General features: G+C 36.7%; 1 protein-coding gene across 1 annotated transcript; it reads right to left on the reverse strand.

The window, feature by feature from the left end:
• nsg2 (neuronal vesicle trafficking associated 2) lies at window positions 1-27,940 on the reverse strand. Its single transcript, XM_051093898.1, has 5 exons — window positions 27,707-27,940; window positions 27,086-27,244; window positions 23,655-23,774; window positions 4,372-4,482; window positions 1-1,151 (listed from the first exon to the last, which is right to left on the reverse strand). Exons 2-5 carry the CDS (start codon window positions 27,212-27,214, stop codon window positions 960-962), a joined length of 552 nt encoding a protein of 183 aa, XP_050949855.1. The 5' UTR covers window positions 27,215-27,244; window positions 27,707-27,940; the 3' UTR covers window positions 1-959.
• Between the last annotated feature and the right edge of the window lie 29 nt (window positions 27,941-27,969).

Consider the following 27,969-nt stretch of genomic DNA (forward strand, 5'->3'; position numbering starts at 1 on the left):
TTGAACACCTTGTATATCTTTATTACTTTGAACCTAAAAGGATACACAATCAAAAATACTCAAGGCTTTGCTACATCTCAACTAACAACAGCACAAGATTTCAAAAATCCTTTTTTTTTTCTGACAACAAATATAAAAATGGAAAAAAGAGCAGACTTGTGACCAAACAGCAGAAAATCAAGCTTTGGCAGAAATTCAGATGAGACATTTCACCAAATTATCTCAAAAGTCCAAGGTTTCGCCTCTGGTTAAATGCAAGCATAGACACCAGCTAAAGCAAGTCGCAAAGCTCTAAACACCTCCATCCATTGAGAAACAGTGAGAATATTACAATGTGTCTGACGAACATACACACCATGGGTAATTGCTCTCGTGAGTTATTTACATCGAGGTTCAAAGTAGGAACCATAACATTCTGTACATGTACAATATGTTCTTTTGCCATTTTATTGTTGGCCTATATCAATATTTCATTAATATGTTGTAATAGGTCGTACATAAAAATGAGTCTAACAAGTAGGGTTTATTCTCATATTCTAATGTGAGAGCATGTATGTATATTTTCTGCTGTTTCAGAAATAAAAGCACAAAACTCCCTGTTTTATCATGCCTTTCAAGATTGTTGTTACCTAACTACATAAGGGGCGTATGGGTATTCTGCTTCCATAATGGGTCATTGACACTCACAGACATTGTTGGAAAACCGCTTGACAAGATTGCAGAGTCATGCCTTTGTACAAACAATAGTTGAGTATTAAATACAATAAAAAGTACAACAAAAATAAATATTAATAAATAATAATAAAAAAAAGCAAATATAAGATTAAAACTACGCAGCTAAAAAATTAAACAGTGGACATAAAAGAAACAAATGAGCCGGTGGAAATATTGGGGGATTAGGGAATTGCGTGATGCAGGTGAACATGGTGACAACTCTTTAAAAAGCAGCGAGGGAAATCTCATTGGCTGTCTGTGTTGGGAGGCTTGACATCATGCTGGGCACTTCCAGCAGGAAGCCATGGAGAAACAGAGCGGGAGGTGGTCTGCTTGGCCATGCTGTAGTGGCTGATGACGGTGTAAAAGCGGCCGCGGCTGTTGGCGTCCTGGGCGGTGTAGTAAGCCTCCAGTGAGGCTGGGATACAGCGCTTGTGCTGTTGGAAAAGTTGGGAATATGTATCATTAGAGCTATGAATTTTGACTCTAAATCAGCATATGACATTATTATTATTATTTTATTAATATTTAAATGCTTCAACGTGACAAATGTGCATCACATCGCAATTATTCTGTCATCGTCATAGATGAATGTACTAATTATTTAAAGGATTAGTTCACTCCTGAATTAAAATTTTCTGATAATTTACTCACCCCCATGTCATCCAAGATGTTCATGTCTTTCTTTCTTCAGTCAAAAAGAAATTAAGGTTTTTGAGGAAAACATTCCAGTTTTTCTCTATATAGTGAACTTCAATGGACATCAACAGGTTGAAGGTCCAAACTGCAGTTTCAATGCAAATGACTCAAAACATTCCCAGTCGAGGAATAAGAGTCTTAACTAGCGAAACGATAAGTCATTTTCCAAAAAAAAAAAAAAAAAAATGCAGATCACGCATTATGTAATCATGATGTAAAATAGCACGTGGTTAGACCTTTCCAATGCGATTACATAATACATGAAGTGGTGGACACAGAGCTAATGCTAAAGATGAGCATTTTGTTAAAAAGTGTAGAATTTCTATTTTTTTTTTTTTTTTTTAGAAAAAAATCACTAGATAAGACCCTCGTTCCTCAGCTGGGATCATGTAGAGCTCTTTGAAGCTGCACTGAAACTGCAGTTTGGACCTTCAACCCATTGATCCCCATTGAAGAAAATCCTGGAATGTTTTCCTCAAAACCTTAATTTTTTTCTCAACTGAAGAAAGAAAGACATGCACATCTTGGATGTTCATTTTCCGTAATATGAAGTATCTTTATATGAAGAGTTCAGATGCAAAAGCCTCTAAATCCATCTGACGTATTTCTTTAAAATTAGTATTTCTTTTTGGCTACTTTGTATAGGTTTCTATGTAAGTACTGGTACTTCTGATTGGGCTGAGGCTGGAATTTAGCGAGTTTGATGTAAAAGTATTTGATGATTGTATACTATGTGTCAGGAGCATTCACTCAGTATCATTATCTCATTTTTGACCGAGGTAGCTTTTAGCTGGTTTTGCATCTGAACTTTTCATATGTAATTTTATAATTACTTATGTTTGAAATATGGGTAAAATACACTACATTTACGTCATCAAAAATATACTTTGGTGTTATTTCTATTGAAATTGTAATTACATATCTGTAATGAATAAGATGCAATTTAGTACATTTAAAAATATTAACTTTACATGTAATTTAAAGAGTCACCTTTTACAGTTAAAGAATCTTAATTGGAAAAATGATTTAAAATGCACTTTAAAGAAAAAGTTTTAATTTGACATTATTACAAAGCACGCTTTTTAAAAATGTCATAAAAGTGTATAAAGTGGCCTTTAATTTGTATAATTTTGTCTAAAAACAAGTGGGTGTGAGTATTATTTTGAACACCTATTAATTTTACAGAAGTACATCTTTCCAGTATTTTTCTAGAAATAACTGCTTTTATTTGTAACATCTGACAGTTATAAATGGTCTAGTTAGCCTTATTTTCAAATTAAGTAATCATTATGGTAATCATTATATACATTGCTTAAATAGTTGTGAAATAATGGGCCTCATTCATGAAACACCAGCAGAACGAATTTATGTGTAAATCGTTTGTGAAGTCATTTTGATGTAAACCTTCGAATTCATGAAAATGTTCATATTTTCAAAATGTTAGTTGGTACGAAAAAAATGTACACCTGCTCCCTACTACCTGTAAATGGTGTGTAAAATGTACTGTGTTCTTTCTGGCAAACTGATGACACTGAATTTTGATGCACTGCCATAATAATTACAAGTTCATTGACCTTGTGCTAGAGGTTGCACTAGACTTTAACATTGTCTGTCATTGTGACGGACAGGGTCATAAAAATTCTGTCATAATCTGTTATTACCCGTCTTTTTAATTTTCATATTTTAATTATAACAACACATTTAATTGCTTTTATTTTTGTTCACATTTTAATTTTTAATCATGAACCTACAGGACGACAGCCCATTGTTTAAAAACAACAAAATATACTAGGGCTGGGTAAAAAAAAAAAAAAAAATTGATTTCTCAGTTTTAATAGATTCTCATTTTAATGAACCAATATTGATTATTAAATCCTAATCGATCTTTTGGTTTATGCTGTTTTCAGTTGATGAATGAATACTATAATGCGCCTCCCATCCAATAAATCACAATAGGCTGAACTCTGTGCTTTTGTTACTTTTGATATGAAACAAAGTCTCAGATTTTACATTCTGTCCATTTCATTAGGAAATTCAAGCAATAAATACAGTTTTGGCACTCTTTAATTACGCCTGTGCTAATCAAACGCATAGCAAAAGATTCATGACAGTTTCATTTTTGTTCTGGATCCCATGCTCTGCTGCCAGACCGGATCACACTCGCCACCAACTGAACAGCCTGTAACAAATACTGACCAACCATCCTACATGTACAACGAGCACCTACAACAATAGAGGAATCAATATTACTGGTTATTGCTTTTTTATATTTAGAAAAATTCTTAAAAATGAGATACTAGTAATACATTGCTGTCGTGTATATTCCAAATCATATCGACTAATGTGCCTCAGCTGGAAAAATGCTGTGCCACCAAAGTGTTTTCAAGCGCCACCAGCTGGTTGTTTTAAGAAGAGCGACTGACTTTTTTTTTTTTTTAAGTTGGCTAAAAACTCTTTGTTGGATACACGTTATTGATTATTTATTGTTAGGCATATGGTCTATTAGTCTTTTTTGCATTTATGCAATATACTACAGCCAACCCTGAGAAAATAGACCAGAATATTCCACTGCGTTCTAGGACACGCGATTTATGTAGCAATTTACGTAGCAATTTACGTGATTCATAGGCGGGGATCATGCTAATTGTGAATGAGTGTGCACGAGTGCCCTATTTACAAATGATTGAAATTCATTAACATACAAGTTTAACTATCAAATCGGACATTTACGAAGCGTTTGTGAATCCAGGGGACAGTTTTCGGTAAGTTTTATGTGCAAATTACTCTGAATTTACTCATATATTTATACAAGTTTCATTAATGAGGCCCAATGAGTATAATTGGCTAATGACAGTAAAAATGTTTTCCAAAGATATTTGTTGCACAGGTGAAGTGTTTTATTTACCGTTGACATGTTGTAGTTTAATAAATGAAGAAGTTTTGTGTTCATCTGCTTACCTTATACACAAAGCCATCAGGGCAGGTGTGGTCATAGGTAAAGGCTTTGTACACCACCAGAAACACTATGCAGGCCAGAAAGGCCAAGGCCAGTACGATGAGGATGGTCACCTGTATGTCCAAAAAAAGGGACAAAGTTCAATACTGTGCCCTTCTAGCAATTCTACAAGTCTTTAAGATTGACGCTTTTCTGTAGCACAAACAGTAGAGCATGCCAAGGTCATGAGTTTAATTCCCGGAAAGCAAGAAACCGATGAAATGCAAATGTGATCCTTGAATCCAATGTAAGTTGATTTGTAATAACATATCTGCAAAACGCATAAATCTAAGATCAAATGGTCAATAACATTAGCAACTACAGCTGAATTTGCAAAAAGGTCATAATTGAAAACAACAAAAAAGTCAGAATTTAGTAACTGTAATGGCTGAATGTCCAATATTTGTTTACATTTTTATAATATTTGCTTTTTTCCAAGTCGGATGCATGATACAGCCATGAAACATGCATTTATGTTGTTCTCACATATTATAATAGATAAATAATAAATAAAAAATATAAATAAATATATAAAAAATAAATTATAAATAATAAATAATGTTTTCAAAAGCTTGCCAAACATCAAAACAAATGCAAAACAGCTTTCAATTTCAAACTCTCTGTTCTCGAAACCTCTGCAAAGGCAAAGACAGAACTAGGGTTAAACGGTCAGATGGAGACAATCGTGTGATCGCATCTCTGTTGTGTTTTTTTCCCATCAGCGCTAATTTTTTCACATCACTGTCATCTTCAAGTACATTGACCTCACACGATGCAGTTCAATCTGTCACACTACATTTGTCTCGACAAAGAAGCTCATACAATAAAGCTATGTGGTCCACTAGAAATCCGAGGCTTAAAGAAGTCAATTCTCGACCAGACCGGACTAATTTGTCAGGGGCGATTAATTCTGTTAAAATTCTGGCCACTTTCAACATTTTAGCCCCAGAAACAGAAAATGGATGTTTTGGAGGACTGACTAATTAGAATTATGCAAATTAAAATGAAAGATAAATGAGAGAAAGCCAGTTGACATCTGAATATTTCAGAGCTTTCCAAGATACTGAGAAAGGTCTGTGCCGACAAGAAAGTGCTGCAACCCTTCCACTAAATCAATATAAAAACTGCCATCTTATATTAAAATTACTATTAACAGCTGAATCCACAGCACTTTGGACACTGTTTTTGTAACACTAGGGTAGCCAATTTTGAGAAAACAGAGAGTGTACTGTACTGGAAGTTTGTGAGTGAGTATCAGATGAACAGAATTTAACTCTGAATATATGTATACTTTTTTTTTTTTTCTCTCATTTAGGAGTACATATGTATACTTAAAAACTGAACAGCTTCATAAGTGTGCACTAGACTGTTCTAAAGATTGTTCTAAAATAGACAGCAATATTATGCTGCCTACTTACACTCTAAAAAAATCTGTATAATTTGAAGGAATTTTTCTGTATTTATTTTTTACAGACATTTTACCAGCATTTTGAATTTCACACTTCATTGCATTATGTTTTAGAGTTAACAGAAATGTCCGTAAAATCAATGGATAATGTTGTGTGTAATCAGCTGCCAGTACCTTTTCTGTTATTTTACAGATTTATTTATTTTAGATACATAATTTTCAGATAAAATCTAAGGCATATACACATATATAAATCATAAATTTACCTCAACACCAAAACTGCCAAGAGTAATTTGTGTTCTAGCACTGGCAGATTTGTTTTTCAGTACTTTTAAGAAAAACAAGTGAAAAATATAGCTACAAGCAGCAAATACCAGGGTTTAAGCATTTTAAGACCTTTGAGCAATTATAGACATTTTAAGATGATTTTACTCAAAAAGACTGAAAAATAATAAATAAAATATCATTTAATAATATATTGCTTTTGACCAATAGGTGGCTGCTCCCAAGTTAATGTGGTGTGGTTAACTAGGGGTGACAATGACACACACATACTTTGGTGCCAGAGAAACAGCTTTAGATCCATTTTGGCATTTTTCATATCTTCTGACCACTAGGTGGCACTGTGCTAAAAATATGCAGGTAACCTCAGAACATAGTTGTCAGAACAAACTCCAAACTCAGTATGAATACAATAAAGCATTGAGGAGATAAAGCCTCATGTCCACTTTGGTGAGCTCTTTGTCAAATTCATTTACGTGTTATTCAAGGAGTCTACAGTCATTATTATGTATTGTTTTTCCTGTTGTAGTGCCACCAAGTGGTCAAACTCCCCAATTTTTATAATTTGAACAAAGAATGACCTCATTCATATGTGTTCCAAGTTAGGTGAAAATATGTCATTCCGGTCAAGAGTTATAGATGTTTTAGTTAAAATGACTCGACCAATTTGAACGTTTTTGCGTCCTGTTCTGACCGACAATGGGACTTCAAAAAAAAGTCCACCTATCTGCTTTTGCTGCTTCATTGTGTTTATAATCATGCTCTTGCAAACAATTCTAATTCAAACTTTCAGGGATTTTTGACTATAGACTGAAAGTGACTGACTGAAAGTCAGAAGCTTAATGGCAGTGTAGTCGTGATAAAGTTTGTTTATAGCCTAAGTTTGACGTTTTTAGGCTTCAAAAATCATAAACGTTGTGTTTATTTGTGAAGATCGTCATGATGAACAAAACATGTAAAAATCAAAAACGTTTGTGGGTCACAGACCTTATTTTTTACAATAATCCAAAAGCCACTGGAAAAATCTTACTGGGTTGTTATTGCTGGAACCAGGGTGTCACAAAAATACATCATCACTGCAGCACTCTATATTTGCATTTTGTCACATAATTAGATTATCGTATCAGCATCATACTAATGTCAAACCCTACGGACTTCACACAAGCACTATTTCTGTGGCCTGTTGAGAGCATTTCAGATCTGAGACTTTAGGGTTTATTTCGTTTTAGGATGTAGAAGCACACAGTTAAATAGATAACTAGTTAAAGGGGTCATTGGATGCCCATTTTCCACAAGTTGATATGATTCTTTAGGGTCTTAATGAAAAGTCTATAATATACTTTGGTTAAAAATTTCAATGGTAGTGTAAAACATCACCCTTTTTACCTTGCCAAAATCAGCTCTGCAAAAATCATCTCATTCTGGTCGAGGCTGCTTTAAATGCAAATGAGCTCTGTGATGTGACGAGTCTGTTCACTTTAGCCGCATTTAGCCACGTTTAGCCGCTAAACTTGCTAACTAGCACATTATTAGTAAAGACGATTGCAAAGATTCATAAAAAAACCCTTATACTCACTTCTGCTATAAGTGAAGCTGGATAACAAATGATTTGCGCGAACATAGACGGATATATGTAGATCGGGAGGTGCATTCCCTTCACAAACAAACGTAATCCACTGCATCTTCAGCAGCTCAGATGTCGGGAGTAAATGACGACCACTATGTTCATTATTACATCCAGCAACACAACACCTCAATTGCTCAATCAGAGATATTCTTGTCTAATTTACATCACTGCTCCGGCATTGAAACAAAGAGGGCGGACTGTTACAACTGATCTAAGGTAAGACGCTCATGTCAATCACCTATCGTGGGAGCGGCCACTGTCGGTGTGACGCCAGGCATCTGAGAAATTCTCGATTTGAAAAAAGGGATATTATTTTTACAGATTAATTAAAAACCACTCCATGGATTTTTATCATTATAGGGTAGATTTGTACATACACTGTCAACACATATTAATGTTCAAACAGCATGTAAAAGTGAACTTAGCATCCGATGACCCGTTTAAGAATAATACTACTAGAGATGCCTGATGGGAATTAATTTTTAGAATCATTTGATGTTTTTTTTTTCCCTCTCTCTTCATTCTGTTATCACAGATTAAACAAGTGTACAGCCTGGTGTCCTTGGCCAAAATTGGCCCCATTTGTACCCTGTTGCTAAGCGGTGGGACCAGCGCCAAAATGGCTGGGTGCCTTTCACGCTCTGGGTAGCATCTAGATTTGAACCACTTTAGTGTTTTAAGCCACCCCCTGATGGGACATTTTGAAAATAGTTATGTTTTTTGGAAATCCTGCATGCAATTTGGCTATGGTTTCATGGAGAGTGTCTTAAAGTCTTTTTTGCTTTAATCTGAGCACCTGCTGTTGTTTGCAGGATACATTAATAATAATTATTCATTATTTTGAATATTATTAATACTTAGCTGTCTTCATAGACTTTAAAATATTTTTTTTTTCATCCCATCCACAGATATGGAGATAAAAAAAAAGACTTATTCTGGCAAATCATATCCAGACAGAGGACAGAATCGGCATAAAATGAGGTCATCCTGACTCAAATGTCAATGTGTCTGTGGCACACGCGACATACCACCATCTGCTTTCCTGTTTGTCACCCCCACAAAGTTTATTAATCTTTATTGCGCCCTACCAGTGGGCCTCAAGGTTGTAGGGTGTTTTGTTGTTGTTTTTCTCAGTCCCCAGTGTTGTTTTTTTGGGGTCAGATTAATCTATGTTCAGAAAACCATAATCCCCAGGGTGGATTTACTCAATAGCTCATCTTCTCTGGAGTGCTGGGAGTATTAATGCTTCATGCTGATTCTGCATGTACTATAGAGGCTAACCTAACCTAAGTACTTTCTCTGTCTGGCAAGCTCCAATCTTATTGGCTGACTACATTTTCGGGAGTAAGGATACACTAAGCTTTTAAATGAGTCTGCCCGGAAACAAGACTGTGTTGCATCAGGTTGATATTATACAATGTGTCATTTCGAGGATGAAACAATTCCAGGTTTCGCAACAGTTTACCAGGTTTGATGCTTAACATTTTAAAAGACGTTCAGTGCTTTATTTAAGGCATTTAGTACCAAACTAGACATTCACAAGCAAAAGTCTATATTCCTCTTTGTTTTCTATAAAAGTTATGACTGAGAAAAAGTCTGTACTTATTACATTTGGATGAACAAAAATCTGATAATGCTGTCATTTTGTCAAAATCAAATAAAACAACGAATGAACAATGAACATTATTTAAAAACAATATAATAGCATTAGATAAAGGCAAAGGTTAGTCAAAGGTCTATTCTTAAAATTCAGAAACATCTCTAAGCAGCAACAAACAGACTGACACAGTTAAATTGGTTTAACCAGTGTTAACCAGTTGACTAATAATATAAGACACAGAGTTGGTAATGTTCCTATGCTTCAAAGAATGCTGTGATAGCACCATGTTACATGCCCAAACAACTTAATATCAGGCACCATTTCCAAGAAACAGATCTTCTTCCTTCTCTTCAGACATCAAGAACATGACAATGTAGTGCTGTTGCATTTTGTTATTTTTCTGTCGAGTCTATCCTCTTTCATACTCTAGTTTCTCTCCTCTATTGTATTCCCATCATGCTCGCATTATAATACTCCCCGCCTCTCCACTGCCTTTTAATAAAAGCTGCATGGCCTTCTGCCACCTGAATGTTCTCCAGTTCAGGTCACCATTTGCCAGCCTCCGTGACTCCATGTTTGAAAGAGTTTTCTGCTTGTAAAAACCTTGCTAATGGTTTTGATTGTTTCCCCAATATCCATTTATAATTACCATAATTATGGCACAATTGAATTTACTTCTTGTCTATTAGGCACTGTATTCTGATACACAAGGCCAGGACTGATTTTCTTTTCCAGCTTATAATACGTCTGGCGCTTGTTTACTAGCTGTGCTAACTAAATAAGCCATGGCTGTATATAAAGAGCTTAACTGGAGTGTTTCAAGGACTTTCTAAATAACGTCTTTAAGGACATGTTTCTTGCAGAGCGGAAAATGAGTTTAGATGAACTTCTAAGTTATTCTTTTTTACAAAAAGAAGTACACCCAGGCCTTTACACTCGTGCTGCTGCTCAACTTTAATTTTTATTGGTTAAAAATTAATATTTTTTCATGGAAAAGACAGATTTGGAACATATTTTTATTACAGACACGTTTATTTGCTTATTAGCTCAACTTTTTACATAAAGAGAAACCATAAAATCGTTCATTTCGCCCCTTCATTCAAGTGCTCAGTTCATGTAAGTGCATATCACCAGCTCAACTGTCTTTGGTCCGAGTTAGAACTGTTTTCTCAGTTCAGTGATTGTTGCAGGAACTGGAGCTCTGAATGAGTTGGCAAAACCCAGCACCACATAATCAAATACGGCAGTATTTTGACTCCAAAAGTGAGTGACTTGTAGATTTGTGCTGGTTGAGCTGCGAACTGTTTCAGATGGTTCAGTCCAATTTGGTGAACTGGTTCCTTGATATCCTTTTTTTATTCGCAAAAAAAAAAAAAACAGGTAGCCACAGACTTTTTATGAATCACCAAGGACCACGGTTTCAGCTAAAAGTTTTCTTTACTGTTCTACTGAAGAAAAAAGTCACCTACATCTGCATTACATCTCACCAGTTTTGTTTGTCTTAGGGAGACCGTTTGGCTTGTAGTGCACGGAGATAAAACAGATACACTGTAAAAAACAATTTGTTGAGTCAACTTAAAATAATTTGTAACCTGGCTGCCTTAAAATTTTAAATTCAGTCAACTCAAAAAAAAGTTTATTCAACTTGAAATGTTAAATTTTACTAAGTGACAACTTAGATATTTGAGTTGAATCAACTTAAAATTTTAAGGCAGCTAGGTTACTTACCCATCTGTTAAGTTTAGCAAACACAAATATCTAAGTTGTTACTTAGTACAACTTAACATTTCAAGTTGAATAAACTTATTGTAGTTGACTGAACTTAAAATTTTAAGGCAGCAGGGTAACAAATTATTTTAAGCTGACTCAACAAATTGTGTTTTTTATTTTTTTACAGTGTAGCAGCAAATCTTTCAGAAAGCGTGCAGCATCTTGTCCATGTTTCATTACATCTGATGATGCACACAATCTGCTCCCACTTTGCCGTTTTCTTGAGGGATGGGGGTCAAATGTCTGCACCCCACATATTCAGACCCTGCATCTGCAGAAGCTACATGACTGCTTCAATAATGGGAATTACATGGTGCTGGGTGCATCTAGTTTTGAAGAGCTAGTTTGGGTGTGGATGATGCTAAAAAGATCAGCAAGTTCGCTTCCTTTACCAGCCCTGCATACGTGGAAATTATGAACTGCGCTGTGTCCAGGCAATTACTAGTGGTTCATAACTGCCCTTCCAGTGAGCCATTCCATTCTTCCCAGACCTTCACACCAAGGTGTCAAGGTCATGGAGGAACCCATACCAGCTCACATAATGACTATATAACGTTCAAATTATTTGAATGTGGAGGGACTGTGCATGCAGGGATACACAAGGATGCCCCACTCATAAACTATCTTTCTCCTGGAGAGACATCCTCTATGAAGGCTCTGGTCCTGCCTTCCAAGCCGTGTCAGGTTGTAGGCGTAAGTCTCCAAAGTCTGTTGTTGAGCAGCTCCAGACCACAGATGTAACTCTCTATGGAAATCATCGGAAAGCATCACTAAACATTTTTCAACAGCGAAATATTCTGTTTTTTGCCATCTGCCAATAGAATATGGTGTGTTTCCACACATGATCCATACAATAGACACACTTGTTCCCATCTCAAGAAACCAGGTTATATACATAACCCTAAGACTTTTAAAAAAAGATACTTTCAAGATTTGAAGCACACTACAAGTGCACATTCAATACAATTAAGCACACTTTTCTTGTATTTTTTCTGCATGGGTATAACATCACAACTTGTTCTCATCCCAAAATTGTAAAGACTAGAAGACCTACAGAAGAAAATGCCACTTGCTCCCCACTGTCAAAGCAGTCTTGTAAAAGAAAAAAAATCTTGTTTGTCATTTTGTTTGCATCAGTATAAAAGGAATCTGTATTAGCATCCCTTTGCTTTCATTATGAGGATTCTGGGATACTATAGTTGTGGCTCAATGAGACTCCCTTGTTCCTGGCACTGTCCTGCTGCCTCCGCAACTGCAACAATTGCCTTCAAACACAGCCAGACGACTTTCCACTCCATATGTGTGAGCAGCCCATCCGTCACAATTTCCTCAGGGGTTCTGAGATTCTCAGTTTCATCTACTCTTGCCGCATAACAACGGTTCCCACAAAGCAGTGTGATGCCAGTCAATAAGTAAATCAATGCATCCCTGAGCTTCAGATGGAGGAAGACTCATTTTCCCAGAGTAACACTTGTTATGAGATGTGAGCCAAGACTAACCACAGAGCATTAGAAAAGATATCCAGCTTTTATTTTTATTAGATAAGTAATACCTCAGACATCTGCTTTCCAAATTACCTTCTACTCCCACCTTGTATTTTCAAGTATGTAAGATTAACCGAGAAAAAGAGCACAGATATTTAGAGAAAAAAAAAAAAACAGTTGTGGGATTTATAATCTTAAGCTTCATCTGTTCCTACAGACACACAGCGGTGAAACAGGGTGAAGAGAGGCTGGGGAAAATCACAGTGACGCATTAGACGTCAAGGGAACAGAAAAGACTACCGTGTTTATTCACTATTTGTAATATATCAATGCCAGTCTGTTCTCTCAGAAAAAAATATGACCTCGCTGTGTTCACTACCTAAGGCAGCATGTGAATGTTGTTCCACGAGCTAGACAGCATAAGATAGCTGGCTTTAGAAATGTAAAGGCAGAATCACATGTCCTTCACAGAAAAAGGAAATGTCAGAATGCAGTGCATAAATTAAATCCAAGATATATAACATCACGCTGGTAAGTGTAGCAATTTAGTACATTGAAAATATATTAATTTTCAGTTCAAATTAAATTAAGCATCGAGTCTGTTTACTGTACTAAAGTTTTCTTCAGAGTGCATTAACTTCTGCGCACATTAAAAACATGCTTTGGCCCGTGAAGCTAATTTTTCAAACTAATTATGGCCTAATTACTTTGAATATTACTTATTCATAACAAATGTTTTTGAATAAGCCAATCTTGGCAACTACTAACACAGCAACACTGTTTGGCAGTGTGGCTCTCTACACGGCTAGAAATCCCTTTCTATTTCATAAAAGGAGAAGTGACACAAATGAAAGAATTCTCCTCAGGGGTAGGACAGAAATGTCATGTTCAGCTCCAATTACTGTATCTTAATATGAGCCAATTAGGCTGGGTCTCTTTGGAGATACCCAAACTGAAGGGGACAAAAGAACAATCTAAAAGACAAACACTATTTATCGGAGAATCCTTCAGAATGTTTAAGGCAAAAGAAAAGACAGCGGCTGAGGGGAAGAAAAAAAATCCCAGAGCTCTTTGAACTACTCTTTTATCTTAGAATTCTAAAGACGTTTTTTAAGTTAACTGTGACAGAGGAAAAAGCTCTAAGAAATATTAAAAAAATGCATTTGAGAAAAAAAAAAAATCTCATAGTATTTGGCCTTTCTGAGTATCAACTGAGCAGTGATTTTCGTTTTGGTTGGGAGAGTCTAAAAAAGGAATGCATGAAGCTAGAATAAAACAGTTTTTTTCTTTGCATATTGCATGTTTAGCTATTCATAAAACAAAATATTCTGGGGGCCATGAAAATTTTGTGAAAATGATCAAAAATGCTGGCTGTGGCTGGCAACTTAAAAAAACGCTGGCGGGGAAAGAATTAGTTTGGATGCCCTTGGCATTAAAAATTTCAAAGGTTTTTTTTTCTTTTTTTTTCCCCACATCAGGAAGTTGTAGCTGTCAGTAATACTGCAGTGTTAATCTAACTTCCTCTCAAGTGTAGTCTACTTGCGATGTGCTAACTGCCTCTCAGATCCACTGTAGAGCTAGAAGGCTTCTGTAGGGGGTAATCAACAATATGGCAGAATAACAAGACTGCCTCTCCAGGGCCGTGTCTCTCACACCAGTGAGCCTGTGGGCATTTTGGCCATTAGCCCTGCTAACAGTGTGTGCTGAAAGACAGAGAAAGACAGAAGAGAAACTGTGCAGTAGGGAGAGTTGCTCCATGCTACTAATTGCTCCCCAAGCACCCTATAGGTGCATAGGTAAGAGGCTTTTGCTCAAGAGAGGCAACAGTGTCACAGAATAACGTGAACTCATTTTGCTGTGTAGTCAGATTGAGGGAAATGCGTGTTTTGCCATTCTGCTGGAAATTTTTTTTACCAGCATTGGCAAAATTTCTGGACATGTCCTGTAAAGTCGTATCATAACGAAAAGAAATGAAGGCTCTCAAAATGTATGATGTCATGTGGCGTCAAAGAATATGGTAAATTTTGCAAAAAATTTTAAAGTGGCTGGATGTTTTCCTTTAATGTTTTATTTAGTTATTTTGCACCACTATCAATGATGTATAATGTAGAATTAAAATAATATATCATTATTAAGTAAAAAAAATTCACAATACAAAAAGCATTTTATTTTCATTTTTACAATCAAAAATTTCTTTTGATTTCAGAGTGGAATATGACAAGGACATGTTTTTGTGACTGTTTCGGTGTGATTCATCCTTTTGTCTCTTATCAGTGCAGGTTTATAATTAATAATGGCTGGTATTCAGATGCATTTCTATCTGGGTATTGCCTTAATTCCATTAGGACAGCACATACAGGAAGTGTGTGACTCAAGAGAAAGTGATTTGCATTTTGCATTAGATCACACTGTAGTGTGGACACAATCCAGATTGATTAGTCATAGCTCTATGCGAGCTCACAATGTGTTAAGATTATGCTGAACTTGCTCACTGGTGAGTAAAACTCTGTTGCTGAAGTGCAGTGTGTTTTGTTTATTTTTGTTTTTTTGTTTTTTTCAATAAATCAAAATTGAGCAGCAGGCTGCATATGCTTGCATTTTATTTTGTGACATCCTTGGACCGAAGAGTGGACTACAGAGCTGGGAGGAAAAAAATATTGTTGTTCTATGACAGGAACCGCAGCAGATGAGAAGCAAAACTTCAAACTCAAGTGTCGATATCATTTTTAAAATTCTACTCTGCAGTTCATCTTTAGAGATATATTAAATATATCTCTGCTGTGTTGTTTAGAACAAAAGACTTGAAGTCAAAATCAGCCTTTGCAAAAAGTGGTGGTTCATATCAAAAGAGCCATGATTTAAACAAATAATAAAAATTGCATTATTTAAATAGGAAATTATAGAAAGGCTCTCATTTAAAATTTAAAGTTTACTGAATTCCTATTGGGTGGGGAACCTTGCCCAACCTTAAAGAGATAGTTCACCCAAAAATGAAAATTCTGTCATTAATTGTCCCTCATGTCGTACCAAACCTGTAAGACTTTCAATCATCTTCGGAACACAAATTAAGGTATTTCTGATCAAATCCGAGAGCTTTCTGACCCTGCATAGACAGGAACGTAACTACCACATTCAGAGCCAAGAAAGGTAGTAAGGACATTGTTAAAATAGACCATGTGACATCAGTGGTTCAACCGTAATATTATGAAGCTATGAGAAAACTGCAAAGAATGTGCAAAGAAAACTGAAATAATGACTTTATTTAACAATTTCTTCTCTTCCGTGTCAGTCAATGCGCGGAGATGAACAAAGGTCTTAGGGTTTGGAACGACATGAGGGTAAGTAATTATGACGACATAAACGCATGGACTTAATCTCCAGAACTTCTGTGAGAGTCACTTCATGTAAATTATACCGTTTCATTTGAGAAAATTAGCATCATATCATAGTGTATACATACAAAAACTAACTGGCAACCTGTCAAAATAAAAGTACGGTTTAACATGTAATAGAAATTAGTCTTGTATTACTTTTGTACAGTATAACGTAGGTGTTTAAATATTCCTGTTTCTGGCAAATTTAAATAAAACAATTAAATGCAGAAATTATAATAATAACAGAAATAATAGAAAAAACTCTGTTTGGCAACAAATAAAAGTGTTTAATTGTCATTTAATTAAAATTAAATAAATGTTTAATGCCTGAATTTGATTATCAGAAAAATTAAAACACACAAGAATTTCTGAAAAAATTGAGATTTTTCGACTTATTTTTTCACTGAAATAAATGTTTTTGTTATTACACAGAGAGTAATGTACGATGTACGTACCGTACCACACTGAAAATTTAATCAGCACACAGAGAAAGATTTACGGCTTACATGCTGAGCAAAATCAGGGTAATGGCCTAAAAATCTAGGTGTCCCAAACAGTTTTTGGTTTAGACATTTATAACCTCATAGTCTGTTAAAATAAAACCGTTCAAGGCATATGTGACCTTACACGATGCTGAGTTATTAGGCCGAGCATGTAAACATGCTAACTGTCTACGTCAATAAGTGGGTAATATTTCTATCTGCAAAACTATAGACAAAAGAGATGAATGTGATTCTCCAGCAGTGGTGGAAGGTGAGATTAATCAGGGTTCAAACAGAGGAAAAGCCATCTGGTGTCATAAATCATCTCTGTCGTAGTGAACAGAGAACACCGCGTCCTGCAGGAGTTCAAATACACTGTCGCATTTTAACGTGACAAATGACTCCAGTAAATTGCCTGAGCTTTTCATTCAACTCTAATGACATCTCTGACTTCACAAAATATCACAATGGCAGATACAAGATATAAGTGTGATGTAATGCTGGCCATTTTATGACATATACTGGTTGATGCAGAGAAATCTAAAATCAATATGGTTTTTCAATGATAGAATCTTAAATGGATAGTTTACCCAAAAATTAAAATAAATTCTGTCACCACTACTTGAAAATTTTGGACCCCAGTGACTGTTACTGTTACTGAAGTCTTTCTTTTGTGTACTGCAGATTACAAAAATGGAACACAGGAAGGTGAGTTCCATGAAATTATTTAAAGTTTTGCAAATGGAACATTAAGTAACATTCTACGTATCTTTTGGATGGCACTATAGTGGAGACAACATGTAAAAACTGATGGTTGAGTGTTTCCATCTTGCCTTTGGAGACTACAATCACCATCACTCAACACGATCAATCACTCTGACAGTGACTGCCCCCTGCATTACCCGGGGTCACTGCTTGACAACATATGGTTTTGCCCAAGCAAACGATTTGTCAAATTCAATGAATGGCCATCATCTGTAGGGGGATGCTATGAGCAATTCAGCATAACTGCAGCATAGCACGGTCTCCTGACTTCAGGGTGGGTGACAATCGTCTCTGTTTCCTGGCACTCCCACACGATTGGGTACTTTATATTGTCATCGACCGAACGGCCAGTGACAATTTACTGCGTGACTAGGGAGAATGGATTGGCAGCGTTATACAAAAGTGGATTGTGTGCCCTCAAATGCATCTCTCTGCATGGCGGTCTCCTTTCTGTCAATGACAGAATGAGTTACGTTGCACCAACAAAGGCATTTCAGCTTGAACGCCTGCAGACTTTCAAACAAAAAGTCCTTTAAAGGGACAGAAGACATTAGCTAAATGTTCTTTAAAGGAAAGCACTGACTTGAATTAATATTCTAATAAATATTACCTTTTTGCACATGTACTACCCTGGAATTAATGGAATGCAACTGCACATAAATATGGTAATCAACTGGCTTCACACTAACCAAAATTAACAAAATATACCATTGTACAATTACCATTAACTTTTGGGCATGCATTATAGTAACAGTAGTATTATTTGAATTATCTTGGGTTATCATGCAAATCTCATGGAAATGATTTTGCCAATCAATTGTATTCACACTAAAAAATCCAATTGTATTAACATGTATTTTAGACTTTGCAACATGCCATTACCATATAAATATACTAGTACATGAATAGGATAATATATTGGCCTTATGTTATAACTAACACAGTACCATGGTATTCCTTTAACTACCTTGGAGTAGCATAAACGCCTGGGTACATGGATATAGTAAGCCTTAATTGCCATGGTAAATATCAAAATTAAAAAAGTTGTAGGCCTATGTGCAATTTAATATAGGCATATGTGCACTTTTTATGCGAACATGCACAACTGTTGTTAAATCTGCAGAAAGATGCAAGATGTACTGTTTTATTTGAAATGTACCGTCTACCGCACAGTGTAAACTGCACAATTTAAAATATGCCCACTCTATTTCTAGTCTTATAAAAGCTTAACTGTGTATTAAAAGTGTATTTTTTACTCTCGCTCTCTTTCTCCTTCCCTCTATCGGGTCTGACTAGCTGCCTCCGGTGAAGCCGTCTTTTTCACCCTCTTTTTATTTCTTGTTCCCTCCCATTTTCTCTCTGGAGATGTTAAAATGGTAGGCTAAACAAGAGCCGAAGGGCCTAGGCAGTGCAGTGTGGGTGTGCCAGGATGTGAGTGGTCCTTCAAGCGAGCACGTCTGCCGCTCACCCAACCCCTCTCCTTCATTCTTATTCTGCTGCTCTCCCAGAGATGCCGAGACTGACGGGGCAGCATTTCAGCTCAATGTCCTCTATTTTTCTATCTCTCTCTTCCCGTCCCTCATGTCTGCTGTCGGCTTGACATCCATTCAGCTCTGGGATGTGTGTCTGAACTGAGGATTGTGCAGCTACGTCTAAGGATTAGCTGGGTATCTGTTTTGCACTGCGCATGAGAATTTGTGTGTCTTTGTGTGTGCAGACGCTCTCCATTAGAAAGCGTTATTATTTTCAGGCAGATTATTAATTGGTTTGCAGCACTGCCTGAAGGTTTTGCAGGGATGTATTCCTGGAGTTTGACAAGTTATCTCTTCTAGGAATGTGTGTGTCAGTCTTTTAAATGCTTATTGAGCACAATTTATCAGCAAACATTGTTCCAAAGAAAGAAAAGCATAATTTTGAACCTGATCTAAATGTAAAAACAATCAATTTCTGAAACAACGTTTCTGATTTTGCAACCAATGCTACACAGATATGGAAAAATATTATAAACCAGCAAGATTTTTCTTGCTACGTGGTTGCTAGCTTGTGCGAGTGGTTGTTAGCATGTTGCAATTCAGTTGTTTGGAGCCTAGGTGGTTGCCTATTGCCCCAAGCCAAAAGAGCCTGATTTCTAAGTCTTAAAAAATGAAATGCCCAGAATTAAGCCATACAAACAAGAAATCTCACACAAACGAGAAGCAGCATACAGTCATTATTTTTCCAACGAAGAGTAGTGAGGAATATGCGTGGAGTTCCGAACATATGCGTATACGGAAATTTCAAATCTAATTTGAGTGTCGGATGTGTTGAAATACTTCCACTTCTGTATGCAACCCAATGTGATGTATTATAATCAAAACTATGAGCGCAAGGTTAGAATTGCTAATATTTTTCCACTTTAAAGTTATGTAAACACAATTTTGTAAAAAGCAGTAGAATAATTATGGCAGAAATAATTATTTTATAATTATTAAATCATTATTCATGTTAATTAGCCCCATAAATAATTTGAGGGGGTCATTTATTTTGCATGGATATAATCATATATTCATTAAATTCATTAAAATGATCATTTTACCATAGTGAGCTTGAAGGAGAAGTCCACTTCCAGAACAACAATTCACAAATAATTTACTCACCCCCTTGTCATCCAAGATGTTAATGTCTTCAGTTGTAAAGAAATTATGGTTTTTGAGGAAAGCATTTCAGGGTTTTTCTTCATATAATAGACTTGATTGGTGCCCCGATTTTGAACTTCCAAAATGCAGTTTAAATGCAGTTTCAAAGGGCTCTAAATGATCCCAGCCGAGGAAGAAGGGTCTTGTCTAGTGAAACGTTTGGTTATTTTTTTCGGAAAATAACATTTTTTATACTTTTTAAGCACTAAAGCTTGTGTAGCACAGGCTCTGGGATGCGCGTTCACAACGCTACGTACTATTAAATCAGGTCGAAAAGTCACGCCGAACGTAGGCAGAACTACAGACCCAGTGTTTATAAAGCAAACGCGCAAAGACTAAGTGCAAGTAAGTCAAACCCTGTTTACAAACAAAAAGGTACAACGATGTCGGACGATTCTGAAGTTGTAGGAGAAAAGAAGATGGAGTTTTTCGCCATACTCTATCTTTTTTAGCCAGAGTACACAGACAATGAACTTAGACGTGATTTGTAGTAGTGATGGGAAGTTCAGATCATTTTACCGACTGGGACCTTTGAGTCTCGTTCAGCAAAATGAATGAATCTTTTTTCGAGTCATTTCGTTCATTTCAGCAAAATATAATTAAAATGTTACGTGTTACTTCCCTAACACATCTACTGCTTACAACATTGATTACACTACAAACAAGACAAAACTATAATGCTATAAGAAACAGAAAAGGTTAATTCATTGTTTACCTGGGTCTTTAGTCTATAATTAGCTCACCTCACCTCTTATCTGACAAAAAAAGAAAAAGCCAGAAAAATAATTTATTAGTTCATCTCTCGAGCCTTCGGGTTCGAGTTGTTCGTTCATCACGTGACAGCCCCGTAAGATGAACGAACAACTCGAAAAACCTGTAGACTCAAAACAGGTGAACTAATTCCAGTACAGAACCTAATAGGATGAACGAATCACTCCCCAAGACGACTCGTTCTTCCCGAGTCACATTAAAGATTCGTTTAAAAAAGAACGACCCATCACTAATTCGTAGCATGGTGAACGCGCATTCCAGAGCCTGTGCTACACGAGCTTTTGTGCTTAAAAAGTATACAAATTTTTATTTTTCAAAAAAAATGACAGATCGTTTCACTAGATAAGACCCTTCTTCCTCGGCTGGGATCATTTAGAGCCCTTTGAAGCTGCATTTAAACTACATTTTGGAAGTTCAAAATCGGGGCACCAATCAAGTCCATTATATGAAGAAAAATCCTGAAATGCTTTCCTTAAAAACCATAATTTCTTTACGACTGAAGACAGAAAGGTCCCAGTCGGTAAAATGATCCGAACTTCCCATCACTACTACAAATCACGTCTAAGTTCATCGTCTGTGTACTCCGGCTAAAAAACATAGAGTATGGTGAAAAACTCCATCTTCTTTTCTCCTACAACTTCAGAATCGTCTGACATCGTTGTACCTTTTTGTTTGTAAACAGCGTTTGACTTACTTGCACTTTCTTTGTCTTTGCGCGTTCGCTTTATAAACACTGGGTCTGTAGTTCTGCCTACGTTCGGCGTGACTTTTCAACCTGATTCAATAGTACATAGTATCGTGAACGCGCATCCCAGAGCCTGTGCTACACAAGCTTTTGTGCTTAAAAAGTATACAAATTTTTATTTTTCAAAAAAAAAAACAGATCGTTTCACTAGATAAGACCCTTCTTCCTCGGCTGGGATCGTTTAGAGCCCTTTGAAGCTGCATTTAAACTACATTTTGGAAGTTCAAAATCGGGGCACCAATCAAGTCCATTATATGAAGAAAAGTCCTGAAATGCTTTCCTTAAAAACGATATGAAAAAAAACTTTTTCTACTCGCTTGAGGTGGTTTTGACTTGTGCGAAAAAGGTTTAATGCGAATAATGGAAGATGGAAATGCATTTCCCGAATAAATTGCTCCATGCGCATGACTTTGTGCAATGGGACAGCATAACCTGACTAACCAGGAGGCCGATCTCATTGCACAGCATCTGAAATGTTGTGGTCATTCTGACATGTCTAAACAAAATCTGTTGTCAAAGTATTTCTGTATAATTGCCTCCCAGACTGCGTTTTCAAACAGCAGGCATCCATCTTCGAAAGCAGTGACCACATTTATTGTGTTTTGCCTGCTCACACTGAGGTAATTTATTATTTATAAAAACTATTACAATCAGTGGCTTCTCCTACTTTTTTTTAGTAAAATTTAGTGCCAGTTTACCAGGATATGATGATTTTGTTTTCTTTGACTCGTTGGATAGAATTATTCACAAATATTTCATGCGATATTCCAATTTTCCGCAGAAGTTAAATTCGCAACTTTGGGTGGAAACCTCGCTACTGGAAAAGGATTACACTTAGCAAGCTCTAGAAACAACTATCACAGCCTATTCTCATTATCCATTCTAATCCTACAGGATAAAATTAAGTCCCATCCTACCTTATTTTCCAACCGAATACTCTTTTTCACTATGTAACACTGATATAACGTAAAACTAACAGTGTGCCAAATCTAAGATTAGTAGTTATTTCATTATTTTTGAACAACAATAAAATACATAGTAATATAGTAAAGATGTGTGGCACTTAGAATAGTTGGGAAATCATAGCCAAACTCACCATTTTCCCCACTCTGCCAAACCTCCCATCCAACTGCACTAATAACAAACAGAAATCATAAGACCTCCTCCCTGCTTAATTAAGTTGTCTTAATACCACATTTATTTTAACATGATATGTTAATATGTTCCACTTGGCTGCATGAGACACCAAGAGACCACAACTCTCTTTTGTTTTGAACATTTAATGAGGGGGAACATTCCTTCTTTACTTGCTAGTGGAGCTACAGCAGGGAATATGATAAAAATCCAACTGGGAGGCTTCGCACAGCAGAGATAACCCTGCAGTTAGCTTTCTGTACTCCGAAAGACTCGCTCTAGACAACATCCTCGAGAAGAGTTTCCCGCAACAAGAACGCTCTTGTATGTTTCCTTCAGTACCTCTAAAAATAACAAGCACAAAGCTGAAGGATGATCTCAGACTAGAACATCTTCATTGTGTCTGTGGAAATATTCTGTGTATGTCAAATGCATTATTGTTTTCGTAGTGCATTGTGGTTCCAAGGCAGCTGACAGGTTCATTCAGTGTCATTTCAGAAGGAAGTCCATCTTTATACCAATGTTTGCTGTATTCTTCACCTGTCTCTCCAATGACCTTCACTGCCACGGTAAAACGTCCCTCTAGACACTCCAGCTCTGCATTAATGAAAACAGTTCATGCTGCCAACTACTCTCTATCACCCAACTGCCTCTAGAACTGCTTCCAGGATTCGATCCAAATAGCTGAAGCAAAGAGTGTTGAAAAAAAAGGCTGCATGCTTTTGTTTTTTGGGGGGTTTTTTTGACCACGTTTATAACACTTGAAAAGATCTTTAGAACATTATTCTATTACCATCCTCTTTTAGTACTGGGGAAAAAATGCAAGATGGAACCCTGGATACAACCTGGAAAAAATTCCTAGACCAGCATGAATTTCCATGCTGTTGCAGGCTGGGTTTTGAACTGGATTTACAGATTCAGTCTTACTGGTGAACCCGTTTTCCAGTGAATCCCATTCTAGGACCAGCACCCATAACATCTGCTGACAAACCATGTTGTTTATTCAGCAAGTGAGTGAAAGGCAAAGCCATCAAAGCCAATTTAAAAGAACTTACTGAATGCATGACAAACGCCAACTGTTCAATGTTCATTTTTCTATGAATTCACACCAAAGGAAGTCCAGCCATACCTTCAGCCTTTCAGAAACTCCATCAGTCACACTGATGGTGAACTCCTCCACCTTCGGAACCTTCAGCTTGGCCTTGTTCTTCTGTTCCGTCTGATATTCAGTTCGTGTCTTCACCACCACCTGAAAAGAGAGTGTTTATCCATCAAAACAACAGTTTGACATAATGTAAACAGTAAATTCCCTTAGGGTTTGATGACTGTACCATAAAGCCAGTGACCTCCGATCGATAATGACCATAATCATGTTAGGCCTTCCTCATGATAAAACTTCATGCTGGCTTTTAAAATCACTGATCTCACTCTGAGGTAACTAGGACTTCCAGTAACATAGTCATAACTGGCCTTACCAAAATCAAAACCTATTCCCACAACAGCCCTAAGTCCTTACAAATCAGACTGGGTAGATCACATTGCATCCCAGATGATGAAAAAACCTACTTCATCCAAACTGATTTTTTTAATCTGGTTTCAAACCACATGAGTATGTGGTTTAGATAGGGTTCATAAAAACTGTATTTCAAGTGTTCAAAAAATTGGATATGCCAACTCATGGACTGAGAAGGAGGGAGCAAATTCGAAGCTAAGAATTTTGCCCATCCCTCGCTGAAGGTGAGATGTGTGCTGTCAGATGGAGAAATGACATCTCTAGATGATTACGCCTCAGCGCTGACCTCGGTTCATGCCACCTTACTTTCTAGAAACTCTGAGGTTGATCAGTTCTAATGCCCTGTGGACCACTGGATGAAGCTCAACCACTTGTCATGAACTCTGCAATTACTGCTGATCTGTCTCCTTCCCAAACCCTCTGACATTTCATTTTCCCCCTGAATAACCATCTTGTCTGCTTCCATTTCTCTCTCCTTCTCCTGAGCTATGTGAGGCACTCTGTTATCGCCGGGATTGTTATTCCGTTTTTGCACTCCCCCAGAATGCAACCTCTGCCTCCAGGCAAGGTTGCGCATTGTCTTTTTTGCTGCTGATTCAAGCCATCGATAGTGTCAACACCAGGGACTACTGTGGATTGCACTGAATTGATCCTCTCCAATATAAGTGTTGTACTGATATGCTGATATGACAACCTGCTTGATTGAAAAATGCTTTGAATAATGATGAGATGGTGATGACATGCAGCTTGTGATTTGCATGCAATTAGCAGATGATGAATTCGGTAGTCTGATGATAATGGAGTGGTTTCGAGATTCTGGATAACAACAAGACAACCTGGCTAAATGTGTCCATATGCAAGTGTCCTTGGAAAAAGAGTTTTAAAAGCAGTTTTAAAAGCTAAAAAAAATGAAAAGAACATCTGCAGTGATCCCAAAACTAAATGCAATCTTTGAAACATCAAAAAATATCAACAAATATTTTGTTCTTCAGTTATGGTGTTAAATAACTGACAAAAAATCACTATTATAACTATTTAATGAATCTACCCACCTCATTATAGTAAATAAACTTAATTCTTCAAATAGCATGTTCTTAACTTGGCTCATGTAAAATAAATAATGCTAAGACAGCTTTCAAATAATTTGCAGTCATTACTGCCTGATTGCTATCTGCAGACCTCTAGAGAAAGATAATGATTTCCCGCAGGGCTGATCCTTGTCCTGCATAAACACTTTAATGTCAGCATGAAAAATTAATGTTTTTTTTACATTGTCCAAGTTTAGGTGACATAACTGCATCATGCGCATGCATTACAGCAACTTCACATGCTATGATTCTCTGCTTAAAATAACTGAATTTGCCTTTGACCTTCCAAACAAATACAATCTCAGAAATATTACATTGGCCATTTAAGTACCACATTGGCTTCAACATTATTACTTAGTTCAATTAAAATAAAATTGCTTATTTGCATCTGTATACTATTGAACTACTGACTGACATTACACAAGAAGCTAAAATTAGTGATGTTCTTTTCAGAACATAATTGGGTATATTTAAACAAAATGCTTTCAAATAATTTGTACAAGACAAATTCAGTCATCTTTCCGACTGAAGCTCAGGGCCTCTGTTAAATTACCATGCTCTTTCATGTTATTTATTAGAAAATATCATAATTACAATCTCATTTTTGTTAATTAAATATGAACTATATTAAAGTATGATGTCATGTAAGCAGGGCAGGATCACTGGCCTGCGAGGCCCTAGAGCACAGGTCTTTAGAAATAAACATTAACTGACCTTATCCAAGATCTCTTCAGCAACCTTTAGAAATACAGTTAATTTTTAAAAACTGTATTTTTTTATTTTTCCTCTTCATATGTGACCCCAGACCACAAAATCAGTCATAAGGTCTGTCATAAGACCAGTCTTTTATTTTTAAATTGAAATTCATCCATCATTTGAAAGCTGAATAAATAAGTTTCCATTGATGTTAGTATATGACAATATTTGGCCAAGATACAATTATTTGTAAGAAAAAAAATCTAAATATTGAGAAAATCACCTTTCAATTTGTTCAAATTAAGTTCTCAGCAATGCGTACCGTATTTACGGTAGGAAATTTACAAAAACTCGATACTTTTGACCTATACAATGTATTTTTGACTACTGCTACAAATATACCCATGCTACTTACTTTTTTTGGTATAGTAATTCTTGAGTAACACTCACAGTTGTAGCTAAAAAAATAAAAGCTGTAAAAATATATATAAATATTATATTTACAATGTTTTCATTATGCATGACATTTTCTGTCCACAATAATGATCAAGTATGCATAAAAACACATTTTTGCCTGTTTACTAATGTATAGTATCTTAGAGCCACTAGCTTTCACAACAGAAGAAAAAAACGCTCACCAGGTGACACAGACATGTTAATAATCCAACACATCCTCTTCACCTCTGAGCTGCCATTAAACAGAGGATGCATCCTCCATATGACATCTGAGATAAAAGATAAACTGGCTTTTTCTCTTTGCCATGCAGGCCAATAAAGCAGCAGAGTCCCAAAGGATTTGGGAGGGGGCGGGGGGGGTCTTAGGCTTGCATGGAGGGTTACGTACTCCTTAAAATATGACAGCGTTCGCTTGCGCACAGGTTTGGGCAGAGAGACAGGCCACTTCAGTTAGCAGGTGCAAAAAATGATTGCGCCTTCCTCAGCAGAATCCCAAATGAGGGCTGAAGCACCACTCACAGAAAGTGTCACAGCTCGCACCCTTAGGCACACTGGTTGGCAACCCAACCTTAAAATCTGAGGTTTGTACCGGCATGTTTGGGGAAAACAATGAAAGCAAGCACATACTCAAAAGATAAAATCAAAGGATAGTGCAATAAAACACATAAGGTTAATACATCATTATGCTTTCTAGTATCGTTTGACATTTTGCTATGTGACAAAAGGTGAAGGTTCTATTTTTCTGAACTGACAACAGACAAGGTCTGATGTCCTGTTATATAAGACCTGAAGAACAATGTTCCTTACCTTGTCTGGGGCTTGGTACTGAAGATTAGTAACATCCAAGGGCGTGATGAGGGGGACGTTCTGAAAGCCGTCCTCAACGCTAACAGCTTTTGCTCCTTTGTCTTGTAGATTACTCCCCAGTTTAACCATCTTTAAAGGATTATTTCACTTTTCACCAGCCTATAAATGTAGAGGGTTTAAAAAACACTTGTAAAATCCCATTTTAAAATATTCCAGCCTGGCTCCAAGTCAGACATCGACCACCTTTAATAATAAAACAAAAAATCTATACACCTCAGGCACATCAATAAACCATGCAGAGCTACATCACACCTTATAAATCACAGCGTTTGGTAAACACCTCACGCGTGTTAGTCTGATGTCAACCCGAAAGCTTTAAAATACACAAACGTTGCGCTTGTAAATAAAAGTAAAGGATTGTGCATTGATCTTTAAGATGAAAGGGAAACGGCACAGCGCTGTTTAACTACACTGACTAAAATCCAGGTGCCGAAACATCAGCCACACAGCAAATAAAGCATCCGCGCCCCTTTTATGGCTGGTTTACCAGTCACAACAATTTATCTCCCACCCAAACACAACACGCACCGGATGAAAAGATGTTTTTAAACACGTACTTACCGAACGCGGTCAACTTTGAGGGTTCAAACGTGCTCAGAGACAGTTTCAATTCGGCTTGTTGATGAGAGCAGGTGGAGCGTCGAGATGGAGATGCTGTATGTGTGTGTGCGTGTGTGTGTGAGTGAGTGTGTATGTGTGCGTGGCGCTGATGCGAGAGATGCAGATACTAACGGCCTCACGCAGCATCCAAACCCTCACTTACACTCAAGCCACTAGGGGGGATCTAAAAGAAACCTTACATTTGTTTTACCCGACCCTTACAA

This window comes from Labeo rohita, chromosome 21 (genome assembly GCF_022985175.1).
Source record: "Labeo rohita strain BAU-BD-2019 chromosome 21, IGBB_LRoh.1.0, whole genome shotgun sequence".
Lineage (NCBI taxonomy): Eukaryota > Metazoa > Chordata > Actinopteri > Cypriniformes > Cyprinidae > Labeo > Labeo rohita.